At 44.9% G+C, this 27,375-nt stretch overlaps 1 protein-coding gene across 1 annotated transcript in view; it reads left to right on the forward strand.

The window, feature by feature from the left end:
* Positions 1-27,375, forward strand: part of DPY19L1 (dpy-19 like C-mannosyltransferase 1) — a 220,856-nt gene that overhangs the window by 169,753 nt on the left and 23,728 nt on the right. The window contains exon 17 of the mRNA XM_073678263.1: positions 7,462-7,486. Within this exon, the coding sequence (XP_073534364.1) occupies positions 7,462-7,486 (25 nt within the window). The remainder of the gene's footprint in view (positions 1-7,461; positions 7,487-27,375) is intronic.

A 27,375-nucleotide genomic window follows, 5' to 3' on the forward strand; every position in this document is an offset into this window, starting at 1 on the left:
GCCAGTTCGACTTTACCGATCTTATTGGTCACCTTTTTGAATCCCACCTGCGGCACGGGCTGACCATTGCTGGCGATGATACTCAGGTCGTCGTCTGGGTAGCGGGTTATGTCCGAATCATTCCAGTACTGCTTGAAGAGCACGTACGGGATGGTGGTGACCTGTGACCCAGTGTCTAGTAGGGCACTCATAGGAATGCCATCCAGTACCACAGGCAAGATTGGACGTCCCCCTACGTATTTATCACGCCAGTTTGATGGGCCTGATGGTCTTATGCCTGGGGGTTGGCCCTCTACCCCAGGTTGTGTCCGTTTAAATGACAGTACCTTGCCACATGTCCGGGTTGATTGCAGCGGCGGCAAATAGGTCGTCCGTCCTCGTATCGATCGCTGGGTCTTCCTCTGGCCGGTGGGGTCCTCCTTGGTCGGCGCCATGGGATGTCCTCCGGTCCGGATGCCAGCTCGATCTTCCCTGCAGTAGAAACCTGTAAAGACTGCACAGTTCGGGTTAGCGCGGCAACGCTTTTAGTTAGCTCTTGGACCTGATGGTGCAGGTCTGTAGCTGGGTCATTGTTTAAAGCCTGCGCATCAGCTCCCACAGGCCCTGCAGACATGGGCGCCGTCTCCTGGTGATAAGTGATAGCAGGGCGCCTGTGGGTCACAGCGCCACCTGGTGCCGGTTCTCGGAGCACCCGGATGGCTCTGTCCTTGAACTGTGCAAAGTCCAGGTCAGGGTCCTGTAAGGCCATTGCCCGCAACTGGGTTCGGTGGGCATTGCACAGTAGACCCTCAATGAATTGTTCAGTCAACAGCTTATCTTCATTTCCCACGCTGTCAGGGTCTGCCTGCTTAATGGCTCTCAGGGCCTCTTGTAGGTTTAGAGCATAGTCTCTTATACTCTCATGTGCCCGTTGTTTGCACCCATAAAATCTTAGTTTTATTTCGGCTGAGGTGCGGGTGTCAAATGTGTCTTTCAGCCGGGTTAGTATGTCTCTGACAGTCCTCTTCCTCCCAGGTGGCCAGGACTTTACCTCCCTTTGGGCTGCCCCGATTAATTGGGCCACCAGGATGCTCACTTTTTGCGCCTCCGTGAGGGGATACACCTGGAAGAGGCTATCCAGCCTTTCTCTGAAGTCATTTAGGGTATGTGACTCCCCTGAGTACTGGGGTAGCCAGGCTGCCCCCGGGATATAGGGCATGGTGAAAGGCATGACCGCAGCAGCGGTGGCGCTGGCGGCGGCTGTGGCGGTGAAGCTCTCCTCCGTATCCGACATTCTCCTCCCCCCTAGTGGACCGTGGCCTACCTTGCGATGATCCTCTTCCGTAGGCCGCGGCTCCGCAGTGGATCGTCAGGGTTGAGGACCTTCCGTCGCGCTCCTGTGACGTCGGCGTCTGCTGGGCTCCTTCCAGGACCTTACGCAACGTCCGGACGTGAGGCGGGGCTTCAGTTCTCGCGGGCTTTCGGAGTCCACGCCCCTCTTCTTCCCGCGCGGCGCCCTCAAGATGGCGTCCAATGGCGGGAAAACTCCACGGATGGCGGGAAGAAGGCAGAAGATGGCGTCGGATGGCGGGAATCGGCTTCAGATGGCGGGAAACGACTCCGGACGGCGGGAAACTTCACCACAGGTAAGTATAAAAGTCTCTTTTTTCAGGCACGCAGTACCCGGTGTTTGCGGGCACGTAATCCTGCCGACTACGCCAAAATTGACTCACCCCCTGGGCCAGTGCTGTAGTGCGGCGAGCGTGCGCGCGGGGGATACCCGGAGCCGGATCCGATGGGGTAGTAGTCTTCGTGTGGCGGTGACCCGGTCCGCTCCCAGGGTGGTCAAACTAAGTGGCGGTTATTGGTATGATGGTATTAGTGTCCGACTACGCCACCCGTTGAATGCGGTTATGAAACCGCCGCTGCAGGGCAGACCGCTGAGGCCGGTGGTATAGGTGTGCAGCAATGTTGATATAACCCCCAACGGGAGAGGTATGGCCTCAGGGCAGCGGATGTGGATGATGTTGGGAGTGATGGTGTGGATGTCCCAGCACTAACGGTGCGACAAGGAAGCACGGAAACGCGAGGGTACAGTTCAGGGTCTTTACTGATGGTACAAGGCAAATTCCCCCGGGAGTACTGGCTAGTAGTTGGGGCCTGGTTAGTCTGCGAGTAAGCCGGAGTTCCCCTGGCCAGGTGGAGTTGTAGGCCTTCCCGTTAGTCTGTACCCTTCCTGGCTATCCTGCTTTCGGCGGTTACAAGTAGCCCACGTCCCTGGGTATACTGTGTGGTGCTCACCCGTATGGCTGGTGACCTGGGGCCTCCTGTTAGCCTCCGCTCCGGGATGGCGGTGCTGGTCCCTTCGTTGTGACTGAGCCTCCGGGCTTTTATGGCCAGAGGACCTGGAATCCCCTGCCGGATGGATTCTGCTGCTGGGTATATCTTAGTCCCCACAGCCTCGGACTCCTGTGTCCGGTTTTTGTACCTTCTCCCAGGGCGAGCTCTGCACAGCTCCAGCCCCTGGCGCTTCTCCTTGGCTCCTACAGAGCTCCTGATGTCTATCTGTCCCTGTTTCTGCGTGTCCAGACCAGACTCCGTCTCTGTCTGGATCTCCTCTCTCTAACCCTGCCTCAGCCCCAGTTTATATAGGGGAAGTTCTTCCCCTCCCAGGACTGGGCAGGAGGTGTGGCATGCTTAGGATTCCTGCCCAGGAGACCTCCCACCTGCTCACAGACGTAATACTGCTATTACTGTGGAAACCAGACCCCTGGGGTGCCACAATGTCGTACCCTCCTGGCTTTGACTTCGGACTCCTTGACTATCCTGTCTCACGGCCTGGCCGTGAAAAGTGACTCAGCGTCACCGTAAAGTTGCAAATCATAATTCTGGTTTGACATTAAAACTTTGACCGCTACACCCAAATAGTTCTGATAGATGTGTGTATTATAAAGTGTTTTGTCTAGTGAAATATAAACTCCTAAAAAGCATAAGTATTATAAGTAAATAATAAGTATATTATTGCAAGTTTGGTGTTTAGGTTAAAAACATTAGACTTAAAAAATGAAGGGACTAAAGTAATTGTTTCCCTCGATTTTTGGGGGGATTTTCGTAAAAAAAGAATACATAAATGAGAACCAAATGCTGTTGATTATGGAGAACTTGTACCTCTACTGCTAGACATTGAGAGTGCCTCTTCTGTTTAGAAATATTGGCTTTTTTTCGTCTTCATTATGTTTGTCTATCACCACCTGCTTTTTCCAAGATATAGCAGGTGGTCCTATATACAGTTGTGATCCTTTTGTGTGGCTGTAGTACTTTCCTCACAACCGAACTCTATTTCTAAGCTTACTGACTGACTTGAACTTATTCTGCCTTTTCAATCTGATGTCCTGTGAACAGTGGAGCTTTAATTGCTGCATGCCAATAGCAGATGACACAAGTATAATAACGTTGAACAGATTCATCTCCAAGAGCTTGAAGCCCTACTGCTGCTACATGACCACTTTTCCTTGAGGACTTAGTCATTTAACACAGCATCAAATATAGCAAACCAGCGGGATGTGCCCTTTTTGTTGTTAAAAGGACACTTCAAACGTGGGGTGAGTCAGTTTACTGTGACAGTTGCATTTTTTTTTTATTCACCAGCTTCAGTTCTTCCTTTGACCAGTGTTGTCTTCTACTTCTGTGAGACAATGAGTTCATATGCCATGTGGAAATTTGTTATTTTTCTTAGCTGTACGGTTTCATGAATTCCTTTTCCACCTCAACCATTGCAGTTGATTTGAACTTAAAAAAAACAGAGAGAACTCCCAGACATATTATTTACTGGACTAACAAGAGTGTGGAAACACTTAAGGCCCCGTCACACTTAGCGACGCTGCAGCGATCCCGACAACAATACGACCTGTCAGGGATCGTTGCTGCGTCACTTTGTGGTCGCTGGTGAGCTATCAAACAGGCAGGCTCACCAACGATCAGGGGAGCAGCGACATCATGGAAAGAATCTTTCCACGAAGTCCTGCTCCTAGTTGCCAGCCTGCTGAAGCAGGACCAGGCTGGTAACCATGGTAAACATCGGGTTACTAGGGGCACACGCGCACCTAGTAAGCCGTTGTTTATCATGGTTACCACTCTGCTACAGTGAGCGGGAGGTTACCGCTCATTTAGCAGGCTCATAACCATGATAAACAACGGGTTACTAGGTGCACGTGTGCCCCTAGTAACCCGATGTTTATCATGGTTACCTGCCTGATCGCTGCTCCCGCTGGTCACACACAGCGGTGTGTGCTGACCAGCGGGAGGGCAACGACCAAAAAAAGGTCCAGGATATTCTGCAGCGATCAGCGACCTCACAGCAGGGGCCTGATCGCTGCAAAGTGTCACACATAGCGACATCGCTGGTGAGGTCGCTGTTGCGTCACCAAAACCGTGACACAGCAGCGATCTCGCTAGCGATCTCGCTATGTGAGACGGGGGCTTTAAAGTGGTTGTGCCATGGACAAAAGTATATTTTAATCAACAGATCTTGGAATAATAATTTCCACAATTGAATGTGTTTATATAAAATATTCCTGTGCTGAGATAGTCTCATAAATGTGCCCTTGCTGTGTACTGTGTAATGGCTGTGTCTGACCGTACAGGAACATGGCCTGATCATAACACAGCTCCTGGCCAGGGGAGGACACACGAGATTATATACTCATTACAGTAAGGCCCCCATAATCCCCGTTAGTTTGATTGCTCCCCACACATAGCATGATGTCCCCACAGCCCCCCCCAACAGTATGATGGTCTTACAACCCTTGACACACATGGTTTCCAAAGTCCTTCACACTTATTATGATGGGCCCACAGCCCTCACACATTAGGATGTCTTTCTTGTCTCGACACACTCACACTAGTTTTATGAAGTGCGCAGCTCATTTAATCAGAGCATGCTTAAAGACAAGTGGCTTTATTTTCCAATAATGCCTCAGATAAACCCTGCTACTAATTATAACTATGTTTGGACTTAGTTTATCTAGAAGTCATCGCCTCCTGTGGCACTTACGGTGGGGAAGCTGCATGTTTTCAGTTTGTGGTCAGCCCCCTTCCTGTATTTTGCTGCTTCCACCTTTTTGTCTCCGCACATACCGGTGGAGCTCTTGTCATATGTTTAGTTGACGCTTCTCCATTCTTTTTGGTGCTCTTACAGAAGCCTACCAAAACATGCATGCAATAATGTTTTGACCTGCATAAGTTTCATCTGCAAAGTGTAAAGTGCTGCGGAATATGTTGGCGCTATAGGAGTAAAATGTATTATTATCTGCAAGAGCAAAAGAAAAAGATACAGCAAAGCAAAAGTGTAAAAAGTATTATGTTTACAGTCTTTTAAATAAACTTTGCATAATTCAGTAGTAAAAGCAAATACAGGAAATGTTGTTATTTCTTATTAAAGAAATATGCTTCTTTCTCTACTTATGAGCCACTTCTTCCTTTCCTTCGCCTCCTGAACTCTCCATCAATTCTGAAAAAAAAGCAGCAGCTAAAATCTGACTTGGTCAAAGCAAGATGGACTACAAGCTCCCAATGGTGTCAATTTGCAACTCTTGAAGTGTATGGAGAGCGGAGGGGCGAGGTTCAGATGTACAGACTCTGCATTCTAGGAGGGATTTATCTTACGGCAGTGCTGGATTCACTGCTACACTGCACATTACTGCTGCATATTGTTCTCCTTGTAACATAGACAAGAGAGAAGGAGTTTTAGGGTTATAGTAAAAAATATAAATCTATTGAATTCATAAGATTAAAATTGGTACATAAGAATAAATAGACATATGTTGCAATGTGAGGGTACGAAAGTGGATATATTGTCATGAAGCCGGGGAAGCCAATTGATGATTGGATAAAAAGGACTAAATATAAGAGACACTGTTCATTGACTAGCTCCAAAGATTTCTTAATTGGTAACACAGTGTCACAATAAGTAACATTGAGCTTAGGCTGTGTGCCCACTGTGCGTTTTTTAAGCGTTTTCGCAGCGGCAATTCCGCTGCAGAAACGCTTAAAAAACGCATGGTAGAAGGCCTGCCTTGTTCCCCAATGATAATCCACATGTGCTGTGCACATGCTGCGGAAATTTCCGCTGCGGGTTATCATTGTGGAAAAAACCGCAGCACTACCAATTATTTTGCGGAAGTGCTGCATTTTTGCCGCCATTGACTTGCATTGGAACGCTTGGATACCGCATCACTGCATCTGTGCGGAATCCAAGCTTTTCAATGTGCGGATGGTACCCGGGTCTGGAGGACAGGAGACTCTCCTCCGGACCCGGGTACCATAGTACCTGTAAAAAAAAAAAAAAAAAAAAAAAGAATAAAATAAAAAATAAATATGATATTTACCTTCTAATGGCCCCCGGTGTGCTTGTCTTCGCTTGCCGGCAGCTCGCGGTGGACTGAAGGACCTGCGCTGACGTCATTTAGTCATGTGACGGCAGGTCCTTCAATGCAGTGTACCACGAGCTGCCGGCAAACCGAGACGCATGGAATCAAGACTGCGGGGGCCATCGGAAGGTAAGTATAGATTTATTTTTTTTAACATTCTTTAGGGTCACACTATATAAATCCATGCCGTTTGCATGGATTTATATAGTGTGACCAAGTTGTCAAGCACTTTCCAAGTCATGCTAAAATCGCTTGTCAACCCACATACGGAATTGCAAGTGAAGAACGCTTAACATCCGCATGTCCCTGGCAGGAAAAACACATGTACAATCCGCATATACAATCCGCATGCGTTTTTTCTGCCAGAGAGATGCGGAAACGCTCAGGAACAAATCCAGAGCATTTCTGCATCGTGGGCACATAGCCTTAAAGAACAGGACTCAGTGATATAAAGGCCATATCTAATCAAAATAGTGTAGTACTTACCCGGCTGGAGACAGACTCCAATCAGAGAGGGTGGCACAGGAGTACCTTACTTCCCAATGCGCGTTTCGCGTGGTCTGTAGGAGGCTTTCTCAAGGGACGTGTGATATACAAGTCATTGAATGCCCAAATATAGCATTATTCCTCGTGTACACATTACACTTGCTCAGAAAGGTCACCTGGAATGACTGATAAACTTTAGCTGCATGTCACATGCCCATAGATAACCTTCAAATAATTGCCAAGACTACATCTATATAAGCAGTACCAATTGAGTTAATGTTGTATTGACAATTTTCAATTCTATTTTCAGTTTTCTTTTGTTTGTTTTTTAATAAAATGATAGTACCCTGATATGAAATCTGTATAGCTACAGTACTTATTTGAGTAGAGTATGGTAAAATAATACGATACCTTAGGGAAACTCGTCCTAAGATGAATCAATAATGTTTTTATTCATTAGCTTTGGATAATTTTAGTGTTGTCTGACTTATTCAATGGTATTCGGCTTTAGAACTTCAAATAGTTTTGATTTCATTCTGTTTTCTAATGGTCTTTCTTTCCTTTTTAGATGGGAACATTCCACTAGTGGAGAGGTAAATGCAATTACTTTGCATGTCTTTTATGTTTATGAAATCTCATTTTCTTTATTTTCATAGTTTTCAAATGACTTATGGACCGCTGCTTTGAAGCCACATTCTATGAACCTGAACTTTGAGTCCACCTGCATTAATGTCTCCCTGTTTCTCTACATAATGATACAATTCATCCATGGCTGTACCTTTCTCCTGTAAAAATCATCTGTCAGGAGCCGTTGCATTTTGATGAGACAATCCCTTTAAATGTATTTATCTATGTACGTGACAGAAAGTAATCTAGGAAAAAACCTGTTCAATATATGTTTTGGTAAACGGCTAAAATGACGAAACTTGTGTCACAGCCCAAATATTTTTGGACCTAACTGTTAATGATTTAATTGAGAAATTGAGAACTCCAATTTATAACTCAAATGAATGGAGACTGTTCATCTATAGCTCAAAGCGGAGCTTAACCCCTTAAGCCCCGCGGGTGGTTTGCACGTTAATGACCGGGCCAATTTTTACAATTCTGACCACTGTCACTTTATGAGGTAATTACTCTCGAACGCTTCAACGGATCCCCCTGATTCTGAGATTGTTTTTTCGTGACATATTGTACTTCATGATTGTGGAAAAATTTCTTCGATATCACTTGCGTTTATTTGTGAAAAAAACGGAAATTTGGCGAAAATTTTGAAAATTTTGCAATTTTCAAAATTTGAATTTTTAAGCCCTGAAATCAGAGCGATATGTCACACAAAAGAGTTAATAAATAACATTTCCCACATGTCTACTTTACATCAGCACAATTTTGGAACCAAAATTTTTTTTTGTTAGGGAGCTATAAGGGTTAAAAGTTGACCAGCGATTTCTCATTTTTCCAACAAAATTTACAAAACCATTTTTTTAGGGACCACATCACATTTGAAGTCACTTTGAGAGGTCTTTATGACAGAAAATACCCAAAAGTGACACCATTCTAAAAACTGCACCCCTCAAGGTGCTCAAAACCACATTCAAGAACTTTATTAACCCTTCAGGTGCTTCACAGGAATTTTTTGAATGTGGAAGAAAAAAATGAACATTTAACTTTTTTCACAAAAATGTTAATTTAGACCCAATTTTTTTTATTTTCACAGGGGTAACAAGAAAAAATGGACCCCAAAATTTGTTGTGCAATTTCCCCTGGGCACGCAGATACCCAATATTTGGGGAAAAAATACTGTTTGGGTGCACGGCAGGGCTCGGAAGGGAAGGAGCGCTATTTGACTTTTTGATTGTAAAATTTGCTTGAATAATTAGCGGACGCCATGTTGTGTTTGGAGAGCCCATGTGTGCCCAAACTTTGGAGCTCCCCCACAAGTGACCCCATTTTGGAAACTAGACCCCCCAAGGCACCTTTCTAGATGCATAGTGAGCACTTGGAACCCCCAGGTGCTTCACAAATTGATTCGTAACAATGAAAAAGTGAAAAAAAAAACACTTTTTCATTTTTATGAATCAATTTGTGAAGCACCTGAGTGTTCCAAGTGCTCACAATGCATCTAGATAGGTGCCTTGGGGGGTCTAGTTTCCAAAATGGGGTCACTTGTGGGGGAGCTCCAATGTTTGGGCACACAGCGGCTCTCCAAACGCAACATGGTGTCGCTAACAATTTGAGCCGATTTTCCGTTAAATTTGTTAGAGGACACCATGTTGCATTTAGAGAGTCCCTGTGTGCCCAAACATTGGAGCTCCCCCACAAGTGACCCCATTTTGGAAACTAGACCCCCCAAGGCACCTTTCTAGATGCATAGTGAGCACTTGGAACCCCCAGGTGCTTCACAAATTGATTCGTAACAATGAAAAAGTGAAAAAAAAAACACTTTTTCATTTGTATGAATCAATTTGTGAAGCACCTGAGGGTTCCAAGTGCTCACTATGCATCTAGATAGGTGCCTTGGGTGGTCTAGTTTCCAAAATGGGGTCACTTGTGGGGGAGCTCCAATATTTGGGCACACAGCGGCTCTCTAAATGCAACATGGTGTCCGCTAACAAATTTAACGCAAAATTGGCTCAAATTGTTAGCGACACCATGTTGCGTTTGGAGAGCTGCTGTGTGCCCAAACATTGGAGCTCCCCCACAAGTGACCCCATTTTGGAAACTAGACCCCCCAAGGCACCTATCTAGATGCATAGTGAGCACTTGGAACCCCCAGGTGCTTCACAAATTGATTCGTAACAATGAAAAAGTGAAAAAAAAAACACTTTTTCATTTTTATGAATCAATTTGTGAAGCACCTGGGGGTTCCAACTGCTCACTATGCATCTAGATAGGTGCCTTGGGGGGTCTAGTTTCCAAAATGGGGTCACTTGTGGGAGAGCTCCAATGTTTGGGCACACAGGGACTCTCTAAATGCAACATGGTATCCGCTAACAAATTGAATGGAAAATCGGCTCAAATTGTTAGCGGACACCACATTGCGTTTCGAGAGCTTCTCTGTGCCCAAACTTTGGAGCTCCCCCACAAGTGACCCCATTTTGGAAACTAGACCCCCCAAGGCACCTTTCTAGATGCATAGTGAGCACTTGGAACCCCCAGGTGCTTCACAAATTGATTCGTAATAATGAAAAAGTGAAAAAAAAAACACTTTTTCATTTTTACGAATCAATTTGTAAAGCACCTAGGGGTTCCAAGTGCTCACTATGCATCTAGATAGGTGCCTTGGGGGGTCTAGTTTCCAAAATGGGGTCACTTGTGGGGGAGCTCCAATGTTTGGGCACACAGGGACTCTCTAAATGCAACATGGTATCCGCTAACAAATTGAATGGAAAATCGGCTCAAATTGTTAGCGGACGCCACATTGCGTTTGGAGAGCCCCTCTGTGCCCAAACTTTGGAGCTCCCCCACAAGTGACCCCATTTTGGAAACTAGACCCCCCAAGGCACCTTTCTAGATGCATAGTGAGCACTTGGAACCCCCAGGTGCTTCACAAATTGATTCGTAACAATGAAAAAGTGAAAAAAAAAACACTTTTTCATTTGTATGAATCAATTTGTGAAGCACCTGAGGGTTCCAAGTGCTCACTATGCATCTAGATAGGTGCCTTGGGTGGTCTAGTTTCCAAAATGGGGTCACTTGTGGGGGAGCTCCAATATTTGGGCACACAGCGGCTCTCTAAATGCAACATGGTGTCCGCTAACAAATTTAACGCAAAATTGGCTCAAATTGTTAGCGACACCATGTTGCGTTTGGAGAGCTGCTGTGTGCCCAAACATTGGAGCTCCCCCACAAGTGACCCCATTTTGGAAACTAGACCCCCCAAGGCACCTATCTAGATGCATAGTGAGCACTTGGAACCCCCAGGTGCTTCACAAATTGATTCGTAACAATGAAAAAGTGAAAAAAAAAACACTTTTTCATTTTTATGAATCAATTTGTGAAGCACCTGGGGGTTCCAACTGCTCACTATGCATCTAGATAGGTGCCTTGGGGGGTCTAGTTTCCAAAATGGGGTCACTTGTGGGAGAGCTCCAATGTTTGGGCACACAGGGACTCTCTAAATGCAACATGGTATCCGCTAACAAATTGAATGGAAAATCGGCTCAAATTGTTAGCGGACACCACATTGCGTTTCGAGAGCTTCTCTGTGCCCAAACTTTGGAGCTCCCCCACAAGTGACCCCATTTTGGAAACTAGACCCCCCAAGGCACCTTTCTAGATGCATAGTGAGCACTTGGAACCCCCAGGTGCTTCACAAATTGATTCGTAATAATGAAAAAGTGAAAAAAAAAACACTTTTTCATTTTTACGAATCAATTTGTAAAGCACCTAGGGGTTCCAAGTGCTCACTATGCATCTAGATAGGTGCCTTGGGGGGTCTAGTTTCCAAAATGGGGTCACTTGTGGGGGAGCTCCAATGTTTGGGCACACAGGGACTCTCTAAATGCAACATGGTATCCGCTAACAAATTGAATGGAAAATCGGCTCAAATTGTTAGCGGACGCCACATTGCGTTTGGAGAGCCCCTCTGTGCCCAAACTTTGGAGCTCCCCCACAAGTGACCCCATTTTGGAAACTAGACCCCCCAAGGCACCTTTCTAGATGCATAGTGAGCACTTGGAACCCCCAGGTGCTTCACAAATTGATTCGTAATAATGAAAAAGTGAAAAAAAAAACACTTTTTCATTTTTACGAATTAATTTGTGAAGCACCTAGGGGTTCCAAGTGCTCACTATGCATCTAGATAGGTGCCTTGGGGGGTCTAGTTTCCAAAATGGGGTCACTTGTGGGGGAGCTCCAATGTTTGGGCACACAGGGACTCTCTAAATGCAACATGGTATCCGCTAACAAATTGAATGGAAAATCGGCTCAAATTGTTAGCGGACGCCACATTGCGTTTGGAGAGCCCCTCTGTGCCCAAACTTTGGAGCTCCCCCACAAGTGACCCCATTTTGGAAACTAGACCCCCCAAGGCACCTTTCTAGATGCATAGTGAGCACTTGGAACCCCCAGGTGCTTCACAAATTGATTCGTAATAATGAAAAAGTGAAAAAAAAAACACTTTTTCATTTTTACGAATTAATTTGTGAAGCACCTAGGGGTTCCAAGTGCTCACTATGCATCTAGATAGGTGCCTTGGGGGGTCTAGTTTCCAAAATGGGGTCACTTGTGGAGGAGCTCCAATGTTTGGGCACACAGGGACTCTCCAAATGCAACATGATATCCGCTAACAATTTGAGCCGACAATTTGTTAGCGGATATCATGTTGCATTTGGAGAGTCCCTGTGTGCCCAAACATTGGAGCTCCCCCACAAGTGACCCCATTTTGGAAACTAGACCCCCCAAGGCACCTATCTAGATTCATAGTGAGCACTTGGAACCCCAGGTGCTTCACAAATTGATTCATAAAAATGAAAAAGTGTTTTTTTTTTCACTTTTTCATTTTTACGAATCAATTTGTGAAGCACCTGGGGGTTCCAAGTGCTCACTATGCATCTAGAAAGGTGCCTTGGGGGGTCTAGTTTCCAAAATGGGGTCACTTGTGGGGGAGCTCCAAAGTTTGGGCACAGAGGGGCTCTCCAAACGCAATGTGGTGTCCGCTAACAATTTGAGCCGATTTTCCATTTAATTTGTTAGCGGATACCATGTTGCATTTAGAGAGTCCCTGTGTGCCCAAACATTGGAGCTCCCCCACAAGTGACCCCATTTTGGAAACTAGACCCCCCAAGGCACCTATCTAGATTCATAGTGAGCACTTGGAACCCCAGGTGCTTCACAAATTGATTCATAAAAATGAAAAAGTGTTTTTTTTTTCACTTTTTCATTTTTACGAATCAATTTGTGAAGCACCTGGGGGTTCCAAGTGCTCACAATGCATCTAGAAAGGTGCCTTGGGGGGTCTAGTTTCCAAAATGGGGTCACTTGTGGGGGAGCTCCAAAGTTTGGGCACAGAGGGGCTCTCCAAACGCAATGTGGTGTCCGCTAACAATTTGAGCCGATTTTCCATTCAATTTGTTAGCGGACACCATGTCGCGTTTGGAGAGCCCGTGATGTGCCTAAACAGTGGAGCTCCCCCACAAGTGTCCCCATTTTGGAAACTATACCCCTCAAAGATTTTATTAAGGTGTATAGTGAACATTTTGAACCCAGAGGTACGGCACATTATTTGTTTACATTAGGTCATCATATTGAATAAGTTTTCATTATTCTTGAGCGCAAGTGCTCGCTACTTGAGTTTGCATCGGGTACTCAGGTATGCACCATGTACAGCGTGTGCTCGAGTGACATGCTCGAGTCCCTGCTCCGCATGTTTCACGGTTATTAGACACCCAAAAAAAAACATGCGGGGATCGCTCGTGCATGGCAGGCAATCCCCGTAAAGTTTTTTGGCCGCGAAGCATATGGGGCAGAGACTCGAGCATGTCACTCAAATACCCACGATACTAAATGCATACCAGAGCACCCGATGCAAACTCAAGTAGCGAGCACTTGCTCTCAACACTAGTCGCCATATCGTCATCTTTTTTTCTTACTTTTGAAAAAAATCCCAACCCCAGCCCTAACCCTAGCACAACCCTAGCCCCAGCACAACCCTAGCCCCAGCACAACCCTAGCCCCAGCACAACCCTAGCCCCAGCACAACCCTAGCCCCAAACCCAGCCCTAACCCTAGCCCAATCCTAACTCAAGAGTTTATTTTTGACGCCGTTCCTTGTGCGGTATAAGTGATTAGACGACTTTATTCTTCGGGTCGGTGTGATTACAGCAATGCCAGAATCATATGGGGTTTTTATGACTGACAGCTGTCACACACTAAAAGAAGCATTTTTTGTAAAATCTAGTTTTTGCATCGCCATATTTTGAGAGCTATAATTTTTCCAAATTTTGGCAGACAGTCATGTGACGGCTCGTTTTTTGCGGGATGACTTGACGTTGTTATTGGTGCCATTTTCAGGCACGTGACATTTTTTGATCGCTTTCTATTCCGATTTTTGGGAGGCAGAATAAACAAAAACCAACAATTCAGGAATTGTTTTTTTTTTTTTTTTTTATTCTGTTCCGCGTGTGGTAAAATTGATGAGGCAGCTTTACTCTTCGGGTCAGTACGTTTACAGCGGTACCACATTTGTATAATTTTTCTATGTTTTGGCGCTTATACACAATAAAAGCTATTTTATAGAAAAAAATATTTTTTAGTATCGCTTTATTCTGAGAGCTATAACTTTTTTATTTTTCGGCTGATGGAGCTATATGGCGGCTTGTTTTTTGCGGGACGAGATGACGTTTTCAGCGGTATCATTTTTATTTATATGCGTCTTTTTGATCGCGTGTTATTCCACTTTTTGTTTGGCGGTATGGTGATAAAGCATTGTTTTGTGCTTGGTTTTTTTTTTTTTTTTTTTACCGTGTTCACTGAAGGGGTTAACTAGTGGGACAGTTTTATAGGTCAGGTTGTTCCGGACGCGGCGATACCAAATATGTGTACTTTTATTGTTTTTTTTTTATTTTTTTTATAATAATATTTATTGATGGGTACATTATATTTTTATTTTTGGTGTATTATTTTTTTTATTTTTTTATAATATTTTTGCACATTTTTTTTTTTTTTTTTTTCCACTTTCACACAGTTTATACACTTTATTACTTTGTCCCACTCTGGGACTTTCACTTTTTTTTTTCTGATCGCCTGCATGGCACAGGAATGGAGCACCATCCCTATGCCATGAAGGCTGTCAGAAGTGCACAGTGTGAAGATTGCTTGGAGATGCACTGCGCATGTCCAAGCAATCTTCCTGCTCTCTGGTGACCCGGATGTTGTCATGACGACATCGGGTCGTCATGGCAACACCCGGGAAGCCTTTGCAGACTGCGCTGGAAGCCGGAAGAGGAGGTGAGTATCGGCGATCACCTCCCCTTGCCCCCGCAATGCCGCGATCGACTTCGATCGACTTCGATCGCAGCATCGCGGGGGTTAATGTGCTGGGAGCGGTGCGTGACCGCTCCCTGCACATAGTACCGGGTGTCAGCTGTGACAATCAGCTGACACCCGGCGGCGATCGCGCCCGCACAGCCTGTGTGCGCGCGCGATCGCCATGACGTACTAATACGGGTCTGGCTCTTAAGTCCCAGGGCACAGACGCGTATTAGTACGTCAGATGTTATTAAGGGGTTAAAGTATGTCTTCCTCCACAATGGCAATTTATTTGGTGCAGTCCCAATTTTCTATTCAGTTTCTCTTTATGAAGAATACGGAGAAGAGAGTCATCTGTGTTGACCTTAAAATGGTATGTTTAGTTCTTGGTCAGGAATGCAGATACACCAAATATCCTTGTTTTCTGTGCTTGTGCAACTGCAGAGCTCGTGAGAAGCATTGGGTGGAGAGTAGTGTTGAGCGATACCTTCCGATATCGGGAAATATCGGATCAGATTGGATCGGACCGATACCCAAAAAATATCGGATATCGCTGATTCCGATACCGGAAACCAATGCAAGTCAATGGGACACAAATACCGGAATGAAAATAAACCCTTTCTTTCCTTGTAGGTTAATTCTACATGAAGGAAAACAACTAAGAATAATGTAGAATGTATTACATGAAAAGCCGGCAATTCAGCAGCGGCATACACCGGTACCCGACAATTTAGAACAGAAAGAATAAAGCATCACACATAGATTAGATACATAGAAACATGTCAGTCACATATATAATAAGTACAGTGATAGTGTTGATTACTGTACTTGTCATTTAGTGTTAAAATAAAGGATTTATTAAAAAAAAATTGGCGTGGGGCTCCCCGTAATTTTAGTCTCTAGCGAAGGTTAAGCAGACGGCTGGGGCAGATGTTTGAAGCCTGGGAAGGGGGTAATACCCACGGAGCTTCCCAGGCTACTATTATCAGCCCCCAGCTGAATACCTAGCCTTTACTAGCTATTAAAATGGGGGACCCCCAAAAAAATGACGTGGGGTACCCCCTATTTTAATAGCTAGCAAAGGCTAGGCAGACAGCTGGGGGCTGATATTAATAGCCCAGGAAGGGTGCCATGAATATTGGCCCCCTCCCAGGCTAGAAACACCAGCCGTCACCCGCCCCAGAAATGGCGCATCCATAGGATGCGCCAATTCTGGCACTTAGCCTCACTCTTCCCACTGGCCTGTAGCGGTGGCAGTGGGGTAATAGGGCTGGGGTTGATGTCGGCTTATAATGCCAGCTGACATCAAGCCCAGGTTAGTAATGGAGAGGCGTCTATAAGACACCCCCATTACTAACCCCATAGTCAAAGTTAAAAAAAAAACACAAACACCCAGAATAAAGTCCTTTAATTGAAATAAACACACAATTCTTTATTGTTCTAAATTAAACCATACTTACCATCACGCCCATTCCAGCTGAAGCCAATGTCTTCTGCAATAAAAGTAAAATAATAAAGCAACATCATCCTTACCTTTCCATGGTTTCCACGACAGCTTCAGCTCTGCTACATTAACATGACAGGCTGGATCGCAGCCGAAAGCTGCCATCCAGCTTGCCATGCCGCAGACACTGAGAAGCGCAGGCATGCTTGCGCTCCTCAGTGTCGGGCTGTGACGGCATCCAGATGAGCCGAGGTCCTGTCCAATGAACTCTGCTCACCTCATGCACGTCACTGACAGCGTGGGAAAATTCTCCTGCGCTCAGCTCTTCAGCAGGAGTAGCTCATCCTTCATAGACACTGCAGAGCGCAGGTGATCCAGCCTGTCATCTCAATGCCATCCCAGCGTGGGAGAATTCTCCTGCTCAAGCGCTGAGCGCAGGAGAATTCTCCCATGCTGTCAGTGACGTGCATGAGGTGAGCTGAGTTCATTGGACATGAGCTCACCTAATGCATGTCACTGACAGCGTGGGAAAATTCTCCTGCGCTCAGCGCTTCAGCAGGAGAATTCTCTCACGCTCACTGCTGGCGCAGGAGAATTTTCCCACGCTGTCAGTGACGTGCATGAGGTGAGCCGAGTTCATTGGACATGACCTCGGCTCATCTTTATGCCGTCACAGCGAGACACTGAGGAGCGCAAGCATGCCTGTGCTTCTCAGTGTCTGCGGCATGGCAAGCTGGATGGCAGCTTTCGGCTGCGATCCAGCCTGTCATGTGAATGTAGCAGAGCTGGAGCTGTCGTGGGAACCATGGAAAGGTAAGGATGAGGTTGCTTTATTATTTTACTTTTATTGCATGAGATCGTTGGCTTCAGCTGGAATGGGCGTGACTGTAAGTATGGTTTAATTTAGAACATTAAAGAATTGCGTGTTTATTTCAATTAAAGGACTTTATTCTGGGTGTTTGTGGTTTTTTTTTAACTTTGACTATGGGGTTAGTAATGGGGGTGTCTTATAGACGCCTCTCCATTACTAACCTGGGCTTGATGTCAGCTGGCATTATAAGCTGACATCAACCCCAGCCATATTACCCCACTGCCACCACTACAGGGCAGTGGGAAGAGCGAGGCTAAGTGCCAGAATTGGCGCATCCTATGGATGCCCCATTTCTGGGGCAGCTGACGGCTGGTGTTTCTAGCCTGGGAGGGGGCCAATATTCATGGCACCCTTCCTGGGCTATTAATATCAGCTCCCAGCTGTCTGCCTAGCCTTTGCCAGCTATTAAAATAGGGGGGACCCGACGTCATTTTTTTTGGGGGTCCCCCGTTTTAATAGCTAGTAAAGGCTAGGTATTCAGCTGGGGGCTGATATTAGTAGCCTGGGAAGCTCTGTGGGTATTACTACCTTCCCAGGCTTCAAACATCTGCCCCCGCCGTCTGCTTAACCTCCGCTAGAGACTAAAATTACGGGCAACCCCACGCCATATTTTTTTTTTAATAAATCCTTTATTTTAACACTAAATGACAAGTACAGTTATCAACACTATCACTGTACTTCTTATATATGTGACTGACATGTTTCTATGTATCTAATCTATGTGTGATGCTCTATTCTTTCTATTCTAAATTGTCGGGTACCGATGCTGAATTGCCGGCCGGCTTTTTTAAAGAGACGGTGCATGAAAACACTATTATTTTTTTTAAGAAATTCTTTAACACTAAATGACAAGTACAGTAAGCTAAGCGCTGCCATCCAACTTGTCATCCTTCAGAGACACTGCATAGCGCAGGCATTATGGGAACTTCCGATTCCGGTATTCGATATTCTAAAAGTATCGGAACTCAGTATCGGAACTCCGATACCTCGAATATCGGTCGATACCCGATATTTCAGTATCGGAATGCTCAACACTAGTGGAGAGGAATTGGCCTCCAGGATCTGACCTCAAACCTGGTGATCCAAACATTCTACACAAGCCACTTGTTGACAGAACGTTATATTCCCACCTCTGCACATGAAACTGGGTTTCATAAAGCAATTTGTTAAAGCTTTGCGAACTGAAGGTGACCGTTTGTTTCAATTACCTCATTTTGGCATTTCCTAGCCTGACATTTAAAAAAATAAAGGCCGGTGTGTTTGATGGTCCACAGATTCGGCAGATCATCAAAGATGATTCTTTTCATCTGAAAAATGTCAGAACGCCAAAAGAATGCTTGGTTATCATTCAAAGACCTTGTCAATGACATTCTTGGAATTACACTAGAAAACAATAACACCAAAATTGTCCAAAAACTCTTGGACAGTTACAAAATGCTTGGTTGCAACATGAGCGGCAAGGTGCATTTTCTGCATAGCCATCATGCTAACCTCCCTGAAAACCTTGGTACAGTCAGTGATGAGCAAAGTGCATGATTCCACCAAGATTTGAAGGTCATGGAGGAACGGTATCCGGGTAGTTGGGATGTACATATGATCTATTGTTAGGTGAGATTTCCAGACATTGAACACTCCAGGAAAAGCTATAATCGTAAATTTTTACCTCAACTGCTACCTAATTTTCCTACTTGAACACAATTTGACTTACAGCAGGGGTCTCAAACTCGGCTGGGTATATGGGCCGCACATGGAAAAAATTTGAATTTGGGGGGCCGCATTCTTTGTTCAATGTGACATTTTTAGTGATACCATTTTTTTTGTATACACCTTTTGAACATTTTTGCCGTGTTTATTTTTTTATGGCTTGGGTCGTTATGGATGTGGCGATAATAAACGTGCACTTTTTTGTGTTTACTTTAGTTTACATATAAAACAGCATTTTTAGTGCCCAATATTTTTTCATGCTTTATTTTATTTTTTATTTTTTTTACAATTTTATTTCCCCCAATTGGCCACATACAGTAATATTGTCTTACAATTAGCATCATATAGTAATAATGGAAAACATCTTGTAGTAATGTTCCCCATCCAAGTCCCCATCTTGTACTAATGTGCCCCATCCAGGTCCCCATCCTGTGGCTATGTGCCCCATCCAGGTCCCCATCCTGTGGCAACGTTCCCCATCCTGGCGCCCATCTTGTACTAATGTGCCTCATCCAGGTCCCCATCTTGGGACTATGTGCCCCATCCAGGTCCCCATCCTGTGGCAATGTTCCCCATCCAGGTCCCCATCTTGTGGCTATGTGCCCCATCCAGGTCCCCATCTTGTGGCTATGTGCCCCATCCAGGTCCCCATCTTGTGGCTATGTGCCCCATCCAGGTCCCCATCTTGTGGCTATGTGCCCCATCTTGTGGCTCTGTGCTCCATCCAGGTCCCCATCTTGTGGCTATGTGCCCCATCCAGGTCCACATCTTGAGGCTATGTGCCCCATCCAGGTCCACATCTTGTGGCTATGTGCCCCATCCAGGTCCCCTCTTGTGGCTATGTGCCCCATCCAGGTCCCCATCCTGTGGCTATGTGCCCCATCCAGGTCCCCATCCTGTGGCTATGTGCCCCATCCAGGTCCCCTCTTGTGGCTCTGTGCACCATCCCGGTCCCCATGTTGTGGCTCTGTGCCCCCTGTGCTGTTCTTCACACACATAAAATAGAAAAAAAAAAAGATGATTCTCACCTGTCCTCCGTTCCCTCGGCGGCCTTCCTGCAGATGTGGCCCGCAGGCACCACAGAGTCCGACCCCTTGACGATCCCGACCTGGTCCAGGAGGAGCCGCCGACAGCAGCGCTGCATTGCCGCACAGAGACTGTCTCCCAGCACAGCATTTTCAATGTCAGCCGCCGGCCAATCAGAGGCCAGCAGCTGACATCTGCATATGGCAATGACGTCATACTCGCTGCGCCGACACGCAGATATCAGCTGCTGGCCTCTGATTGGCCAACGGCTGGCATTGGAAATGCAGTGATGGGAAACAGTCTCTGTGTGGCAATTCAGCGCTGCTGTCGGCGGCTCCTCCTGGACCAGGTCGGGATCGTCAAGGGGTCTGTGCCTGCGGGCCGCATAAAGCAGCCTCAGGGGCCGCATGCGGCCCGCGGGCCGCGTGTTTGAGACCCCTGACTTACAGTAACAAGATATCCTTTCTATGAACAAAATAGCTTTAAATAAACATTACATTCAGGTTATTTTTTGCATTATTTTCCTTTGTATGTATATTTTACTAGCTATTGAATCCGTTCTACGCCCGGGTGGCAAGCATTTTTATTGATACATTTTTAATTTTACGCCATTTTTGTTAAGACCCTGTGTCTTCAAAAAAATGGCGCCGGAAATCGCGGTATGCGCTCGCACTGACTCCGGCACCATTTTATTGAAGTAATGTACTGCAACAATTATGGTGAACCTTTTAGAGACCAAGGGCCCAAACTGCAACCCAAAACCCACTTATTTAACCTGAATACTGAGGTTGTAGTTTAGAAAAAAAACTCCTACAGAGAACAGACGGGGGCAGCTGATAGCAGGCAGGGAGGGGGTATCCGAGCAGGCAGGGTCAACAAAGTGCAGCCACAGACAGCAGCAGGGGTACCTGACTGTAGATATTAAGATATATGATCCATCATCCTGGTATATGCTCCCCCCATCCTGGTATATAATACCCTACCTATCATATGCTCCTCCCATCCTGGTATATGCTCCTCCCATCCTGGTATATGCTCCTCCCATCCTGGTATATTCTCCCCCAACCTGGTATATGCTACTCCCATCCTAGTATATTCTCCCCCACCCTGGTATATGCTCCTCCAGCCTTGTATATGCGCCCTCATCCTATTATATGCTTCCCCATCTTGGTATATAATACCCCATCCTATCATATGCTCCCACATCCTTATATATGCTCCCCCATCCTATTATATGCTCCCCCATCCTATTATATGCTTCCGCATCCTGGTATATGCTCCCTCATCCTATTATATGCAATAACGCATCCTTCTATATGCTCCCCCATCCTTGTATATGCTCTCCCACCCTGGTATATGCTCCCCCACCCTGGTATATGCTCCCCCCATCTTGGTATATGCTACCCCATCCTTGTATATGCTCCCCCATCCTTGTATATGCTCCCACGTCCTTGTATATGCTTCCCCATCCTGGTATATGCTCCCCCATCCTGGTATATGCTCCCCCATCCTGGTATATGCTCCCCCATTCTTGTATATGCTCCCCCATTCTTGTATATGCTCCCCCATCCTTGTATTTGCTCCCCCCATCCTTGTATATGTCCCCCCCATCCTTGTATATGCTCCCTCATCTTAGTATAAGATCCCCAGCCTGGTATATGCTCCCTCAGCCTGGTATATGCTCCCTCATCCTATTATATGCTTTCCCATCCTATTATATGCTTCCCCATCCTATCATATGCTCCCCCATCCTTGTATATGCTCCCCCTTCCTATTATATGCTCCCACATCCTGGTATTTGCTCCCCCAGTCTGGTATATGCTCCCCCATCCCATTATATGCTCCCCCATCCCATTATATGCTCCCCCATCCCATTATATGCTCCCCCATCCCATTATATGCTCCCCCATCCTATTATATGCTCCCCCATCCTATTATATGCTTCTCCATCCTATTATATACTCCCCCATCCTATTATTTGCTCCCCCATCCTGGTATATAATGCCCCATCCTATCATATGCTTCCCCATCTTTGTATATGCTCCCCCATCCTGCTATATGCTCCATAATCGTATTATATGCTCACCCCATCCTGGGATATGCTCCCCCATCCTATTATATGCTCCCCCAGCCTGTTACATGCTCCCCATCCTGTTACATGCTCCCCCATCCTATTATATGCTCCCCCATCCTATTATATGCTCCCCCATCCTATTATATGCTTCTCCATCCTATTATATACTCCCCCATCCTATTATTTGCTCCCCCATCCTGGTATATAATGCCCCATCCTATCATATGCTTCCCCATCTTTGTATATGCTCCCCCATCCTGCTATATGCTCCATAATCGTATTATATGCTCACCCCATCCTGGGATATGCTCCCCCATCCTATTATATGCTCCCCCAGCCTGTTACATGCTCCCCATCCTGTTACATGCTCCCCCATCCTATTATATGCTCCCCCATCCTATTATATGCTCCCCCATCCTATTATATGATCCCCCATCCTATTATATGCTTCCCCACCCTATTATATGCTCCTCCATCCCGGTATATAATACTCCATCCTTATATATGCTTCCCCATCCTTGTATATGCTCCCCCATCTTTGTATATGCTCCCACATCCTGCTATATGCTCCCCCATCCTATTATATGCTCCCCCATCCTATTATATGCTCCCCCAGCCTGGTATATGCTCCCCCAGCCTGGTATATGCATCGAGTCTGAAGCTGGAGGGGAAAAAAATTTCCTCTGCTGACTGAGCAAGCTCATCCTCAGGTTTACTGCTAGGCACAGTGACTGACTCAACAGAATTGTCTTCCTTAGTCAGCAGAGAGGTTTTTTGTTTTGCGTTGTGCCCATTTGTAAACCTGTTAGGTTAGGTGAGCAGATCAGTTATATGCGATGGCGAGACTGCCTCTGAGCCTAAATATAAACTTGCCCAATTGTAGCTCAGACGTTTAGCAGCTTTTCTTCTGGCAACCCATTGTAATGTGTGTAACCCTAAACTAGTTGCAGCCTAAAATAGGTGATGGCTGCTATTTTGAAAATCCTCAATTAGTATTCCCTAATTAATCATTAGTTTTTGAAGAATAAATGTATTTAGTATTTTTTAATACTAGTTGAATTAATTTTTTTTCTAAGATTCCCTTTAACACGTTAAAGACACTATAATTTTTTCCCCATTCATGACCAGGCATATTTTCATGTTTTGTTTTGTTTTGTTTTTTTCATATATGCGGTTTAACCTCTTCACCCTGAAGCCTGTTTTCACCTTAATGACCAGGCCATTTTTTCAATTCTGACCAGTGTCACTTTATGAGGTACTAACTCTGGAACGCTTCAATGGATCACAGTGATTCTGAGACTGTTTTTTCGTGACATATTGTACATCATGATAGTGGTAACATTTCTTATGTTCAATATGACTTGCTTTTATTTGTGAAAAAATTGGAAATTTGGTGAAAATGTAGCAATTTTTCAAACTTTTAATTTATATGCCCTTAAATCAGAGAGTGATGTCACGCAAAATAGTTAATATATATATATATAACAGGTGCTTCACAGGAATTAATGGAATGTGGAGGGAAAAAATAAACATTTAACTTTTTTTCACAAAAATTTTAAGTTACACACAATTTTTCTACTTTCGCAAGGTTAACAGGAGAAAATGGACCCCAAAATTTGTTGTGCAATTTCTCCTGAGCACGCTGATATCCCATATGTGGGGGAAAACCACTGTTTGGGAGCATGGCCGAGCTTGGAAGGGAATTAGCGCCATTTAACTTTTTGAATGTAAAATTTGCTGACATAATTATCTGATGCCATGTCACATTTGGCGAGCCCCTGATGTGCCTAAGCAGGGGAATGCCCCCACAAGTGACCCCATTTTGGAAACTAGACCTCTCAAGGAACTTATCTAGATGTATGGTGAGCACCTTGAACCCCCGGGTGCTTCATAGAAGTTTATAACGTTGAGCCGTGAAAATAAAAAATCACATTTTTCATTGACAGTATTCTTTAAGCTCCAATTTTTTTATTTTCACAAGGATAATAGGAGAATTTGCATCCATACAATTTGTTGTGCAATTTCTCCTGAGTACACAGACACCCCATATGTGGAGGAAAACTACTGTTTGGGCGCACGGCACGGTTCAGAAAGGAAGGAGTGACATTTTGGAATGCAAATTTTGATGGAATGGTCTGTGGGTGTCATGTCCCGTTTGGAGAGCCTCTGATGTGTCTAAATAGTGGAATCCCCTCACAAGTGACCCCATTTTTGAAAGTAGACTCCTCAAGGAACTTATCTAAATGTGTGGTGAACACCTTGAACCCACAGGTGCTTCACAGAGTTTTACAACATTGATCTGTGAAAATTAAATAAAAAAAATGTTTCCACAAAAATGTTGTGTTAGCGCCAAATCTTTTAATTTTTACAAGGATAGCAGGAGAAAATGTACCCCAAATTTTTTTGATGTTATCTGCATGACAGCATGGCAAATCAGGGATGTTCATGGGCGGAGCCAATTTTTTGGCGCAAACAAGCCGGAACCACGAGCCCAAACCTGAATTTGAAATGCCGAACAAATTTGCTCAACACTACTCCTGAGTACACCGATACCCCATATGTGGTCGAAAACTACTTTTGAGGCACAGCACAAAACTCAGAAGCGCCATATTGGAGTTCAGATACTGCTGGACTGGTTTGAGGGTGCCATGTAACATTGGTAGAGCCCCTCAGGTGCCAGAACAGTCAAACCCCCTCCATAAGTGTCCCCATTTTAGAAACTACACCTCTCAATTAAATCATATAGGGGTGCAGTGATCATATTGACACCACAGGTGTGTCACATGTGTCGCATTTTATACCATTAGGCAGTGAAAAAATAATAACATTTTTACCACCAAAATTTTGTTTTAGCCCCATATTTTACATTTTTATACTGGGAAATGGGTAAAAATGACACCAAAATTTGTCCCACAATTTCTGCTGAATGTAGACATACCCCTTATGTTGTTGTAGAGTGCTGTTTAGCCACACGATGAGACTCGGGAAGGAATGAGCGCTCTTTGCCTCCTGAAGCACAGATTTTCTTAGTATAGTGTGCTGACTCCATATGCAGAGCCCCTAAGTGCTAGAATAGCAGAATCGCCCTCAAGTGACCCCATTTTGGAAATTATACCACTTTTTGAGCTTATCTACAGGTGTAATGACGATTTTGACTCCATGGGTGTTTTCCAGAAACAAGCAGTAGTGGATGTTGCTGAGTGAAAATCGCAAACTGCCGTTTTAGTGACCAGTACTTTGTAGTGACCAGTACGTTATGCCTAGCTCGTGCTTCTGGAGACATGCACCCTTAAATTAGGTGGGCTTTCATTGCTACAGAAATGCTAAACGTGGATGCTAAATGTGGTTTAGACCCACTGGGGCTCAGAAGGGAAGAGTCATTTGGATTTGGGAGCGCAGAATTTGCTGAATTTCTTTTGGGGGGTGAGGATCCATAGCGCTTTTCTAGAGCCTTTGTAGTACCAGTAACGTGGAATCCCCCTATATTTCCATTGACAGATGACGGACAGGAGTGGGGGCTTTTTTTTGGATTCAGTTTAATCTTTTATTGGGAACATTTTACATAACATTTTGGATCACATTTATCCGGCGCTCTTACGCTGAGCACTTACTTTGTGGTTTCCATCTAAATCTGCAACAGATAAAACTCCTAACAGAACCATTAACTATCATGAGGCAATAGAGTTCTCTGGACTCCATCTGGCCTCTGTTCAGCGTTGTCCTTTTCAGAAGTGCACAAAACTGTGGCCGATGGCACTTATATGCATGCCTAAGAAGACAGACACCACCGGATCACAGGCCAGACTGCATCCATAGTGCCTCCATCTGCCTCATTATATTGAATCTTCCACTGGGGGTTCCAACTAAATCATGTATTTCAGAGATTTGCACGAAAACACTGATGTAAAGGCTCAGCGGAGAGCGCAGGATAGATGTGAGCCGATCATTACTGCGATCTTTGGGCGGCAGAATGAACAAATCAACAGCAGGTGAAGAATTGGTTTTATTTATTTTTTACGTCTTTCCTCATGCATTATAAGTGATAAGACGACTTTTCTTCAGGTTGGTGAGATTACAGCAATACTATATTGATATCGGGTTTTTATGTTTGGCAGCTGTCACATGCTAAAAGACGCTTTTTATTGCAAAAAACACTTTTTTGCATCTGCATATTTAGATAGCTATAATTTTTCTAGATTTCTGTCTACAGTCATTTGAGGGCTTGTTTTTTGCGGGACGAGTTGACGTTTTTGTTGGTATCATTTTCTGGCATATGACATTTTTTTGATCGCTTTCTGTTCCAATTTTTGGGAGGTAGAATGAACTAGAACCAGTAATTTTAAAAAAAAATTTCTGCCTTTCCACGTGTGGTAAAATTGTTAAGGCAGCTGTATCGCAACTGCTTGTTTGCGGGACAAGATGACATTTTCAGCGGTACCATTTTTATTTATATTTGTCTTTTTGATCGCGTTTTATTCCACTTTTTGTTCTGCGGTATGATGATAAAGCATAGTTTTTTGCCTCGTTTTCTTTTTTTTTTTTAAACTGTTCACTGAAGGGGTTAACTAGTGGGACAGTTTTATAGGTTGGGTTGTTCCGGATACGGTGATGCCAAATATGTGTATTTTTTTTACAGTGTTAAGTCATAGGTGCACATTTAGAAAACACTTGATCAATGGGTGTCTGGGTGCTGAGACCTCCCCTAATCTCTTAAAAGGTGATTAGGGAATAGGCTGTAATGTTGCCAGTTTACTTAATAACCAGCGTGTAGAAAAAAATATTATTACTATTAATACTCCTAAAACACAGTTTATTGTAGCAAAAGACCTGATTTGAATAATTCCTAAAATAGCTTAGTGGTTAATAGAATTGCAAAGATTGCATTTATGTGGCTTTTGACAGTAATCCATGTATAAGAGTTAATCAAATTACCAAATTCTAAGGGTACTGTCTCACATAACGACGCACCAGCGTGGGAGGTTACCGCTCACCTTAGCAGAGTGGTGACCATGATAAACAGCGGGTTACAAAGTGCGCGTGTGCCCCTAGTAACTCGCTGTTTATCATGGTTACCAGCCTGATCGCTGGTCACACACAGCGATGTGTGCTGACCAGCGGGAGGGCAAGAACCAAAAAATGGTCCAGGACACTTTGCAGCGATCAGCGACCTCACAGTAGGGGCCTGATCGCTGCAAAGTGTCACACATAGCGACATCCCTGGTGAGGTCGCTGTTGCGTCACCAAAACCGTGACTCTCGCTTGCGATCTCGCTTTGTGAGATGGGGGCTTAACCCACTAGAGAAAACAAGGGAATGCATTACCAAAGGATCCACGTGGATTTACGTAACCACAGACAACAATTGCATTTATTGTGTAATTGTACTTCGCTACACAG

The sequence above is a fragment of the Phyllobates terribilis genome, unplaced genomic scaffold, assembly GCF_046119375.1.
Source record: "Phyllobates terribilis strain yellow unplaced genomic scaffold, ASM4611937v1 Scaffold_4__5_contigs__length_816908805, whole genome shotgun sequence".
Taxonomy (NCBI): Eukaryota; Metazoa; Chordata; class Amphibia; order Anura; family Dendrobatidae; genus Phyllobates; species Phyllobates terribilis.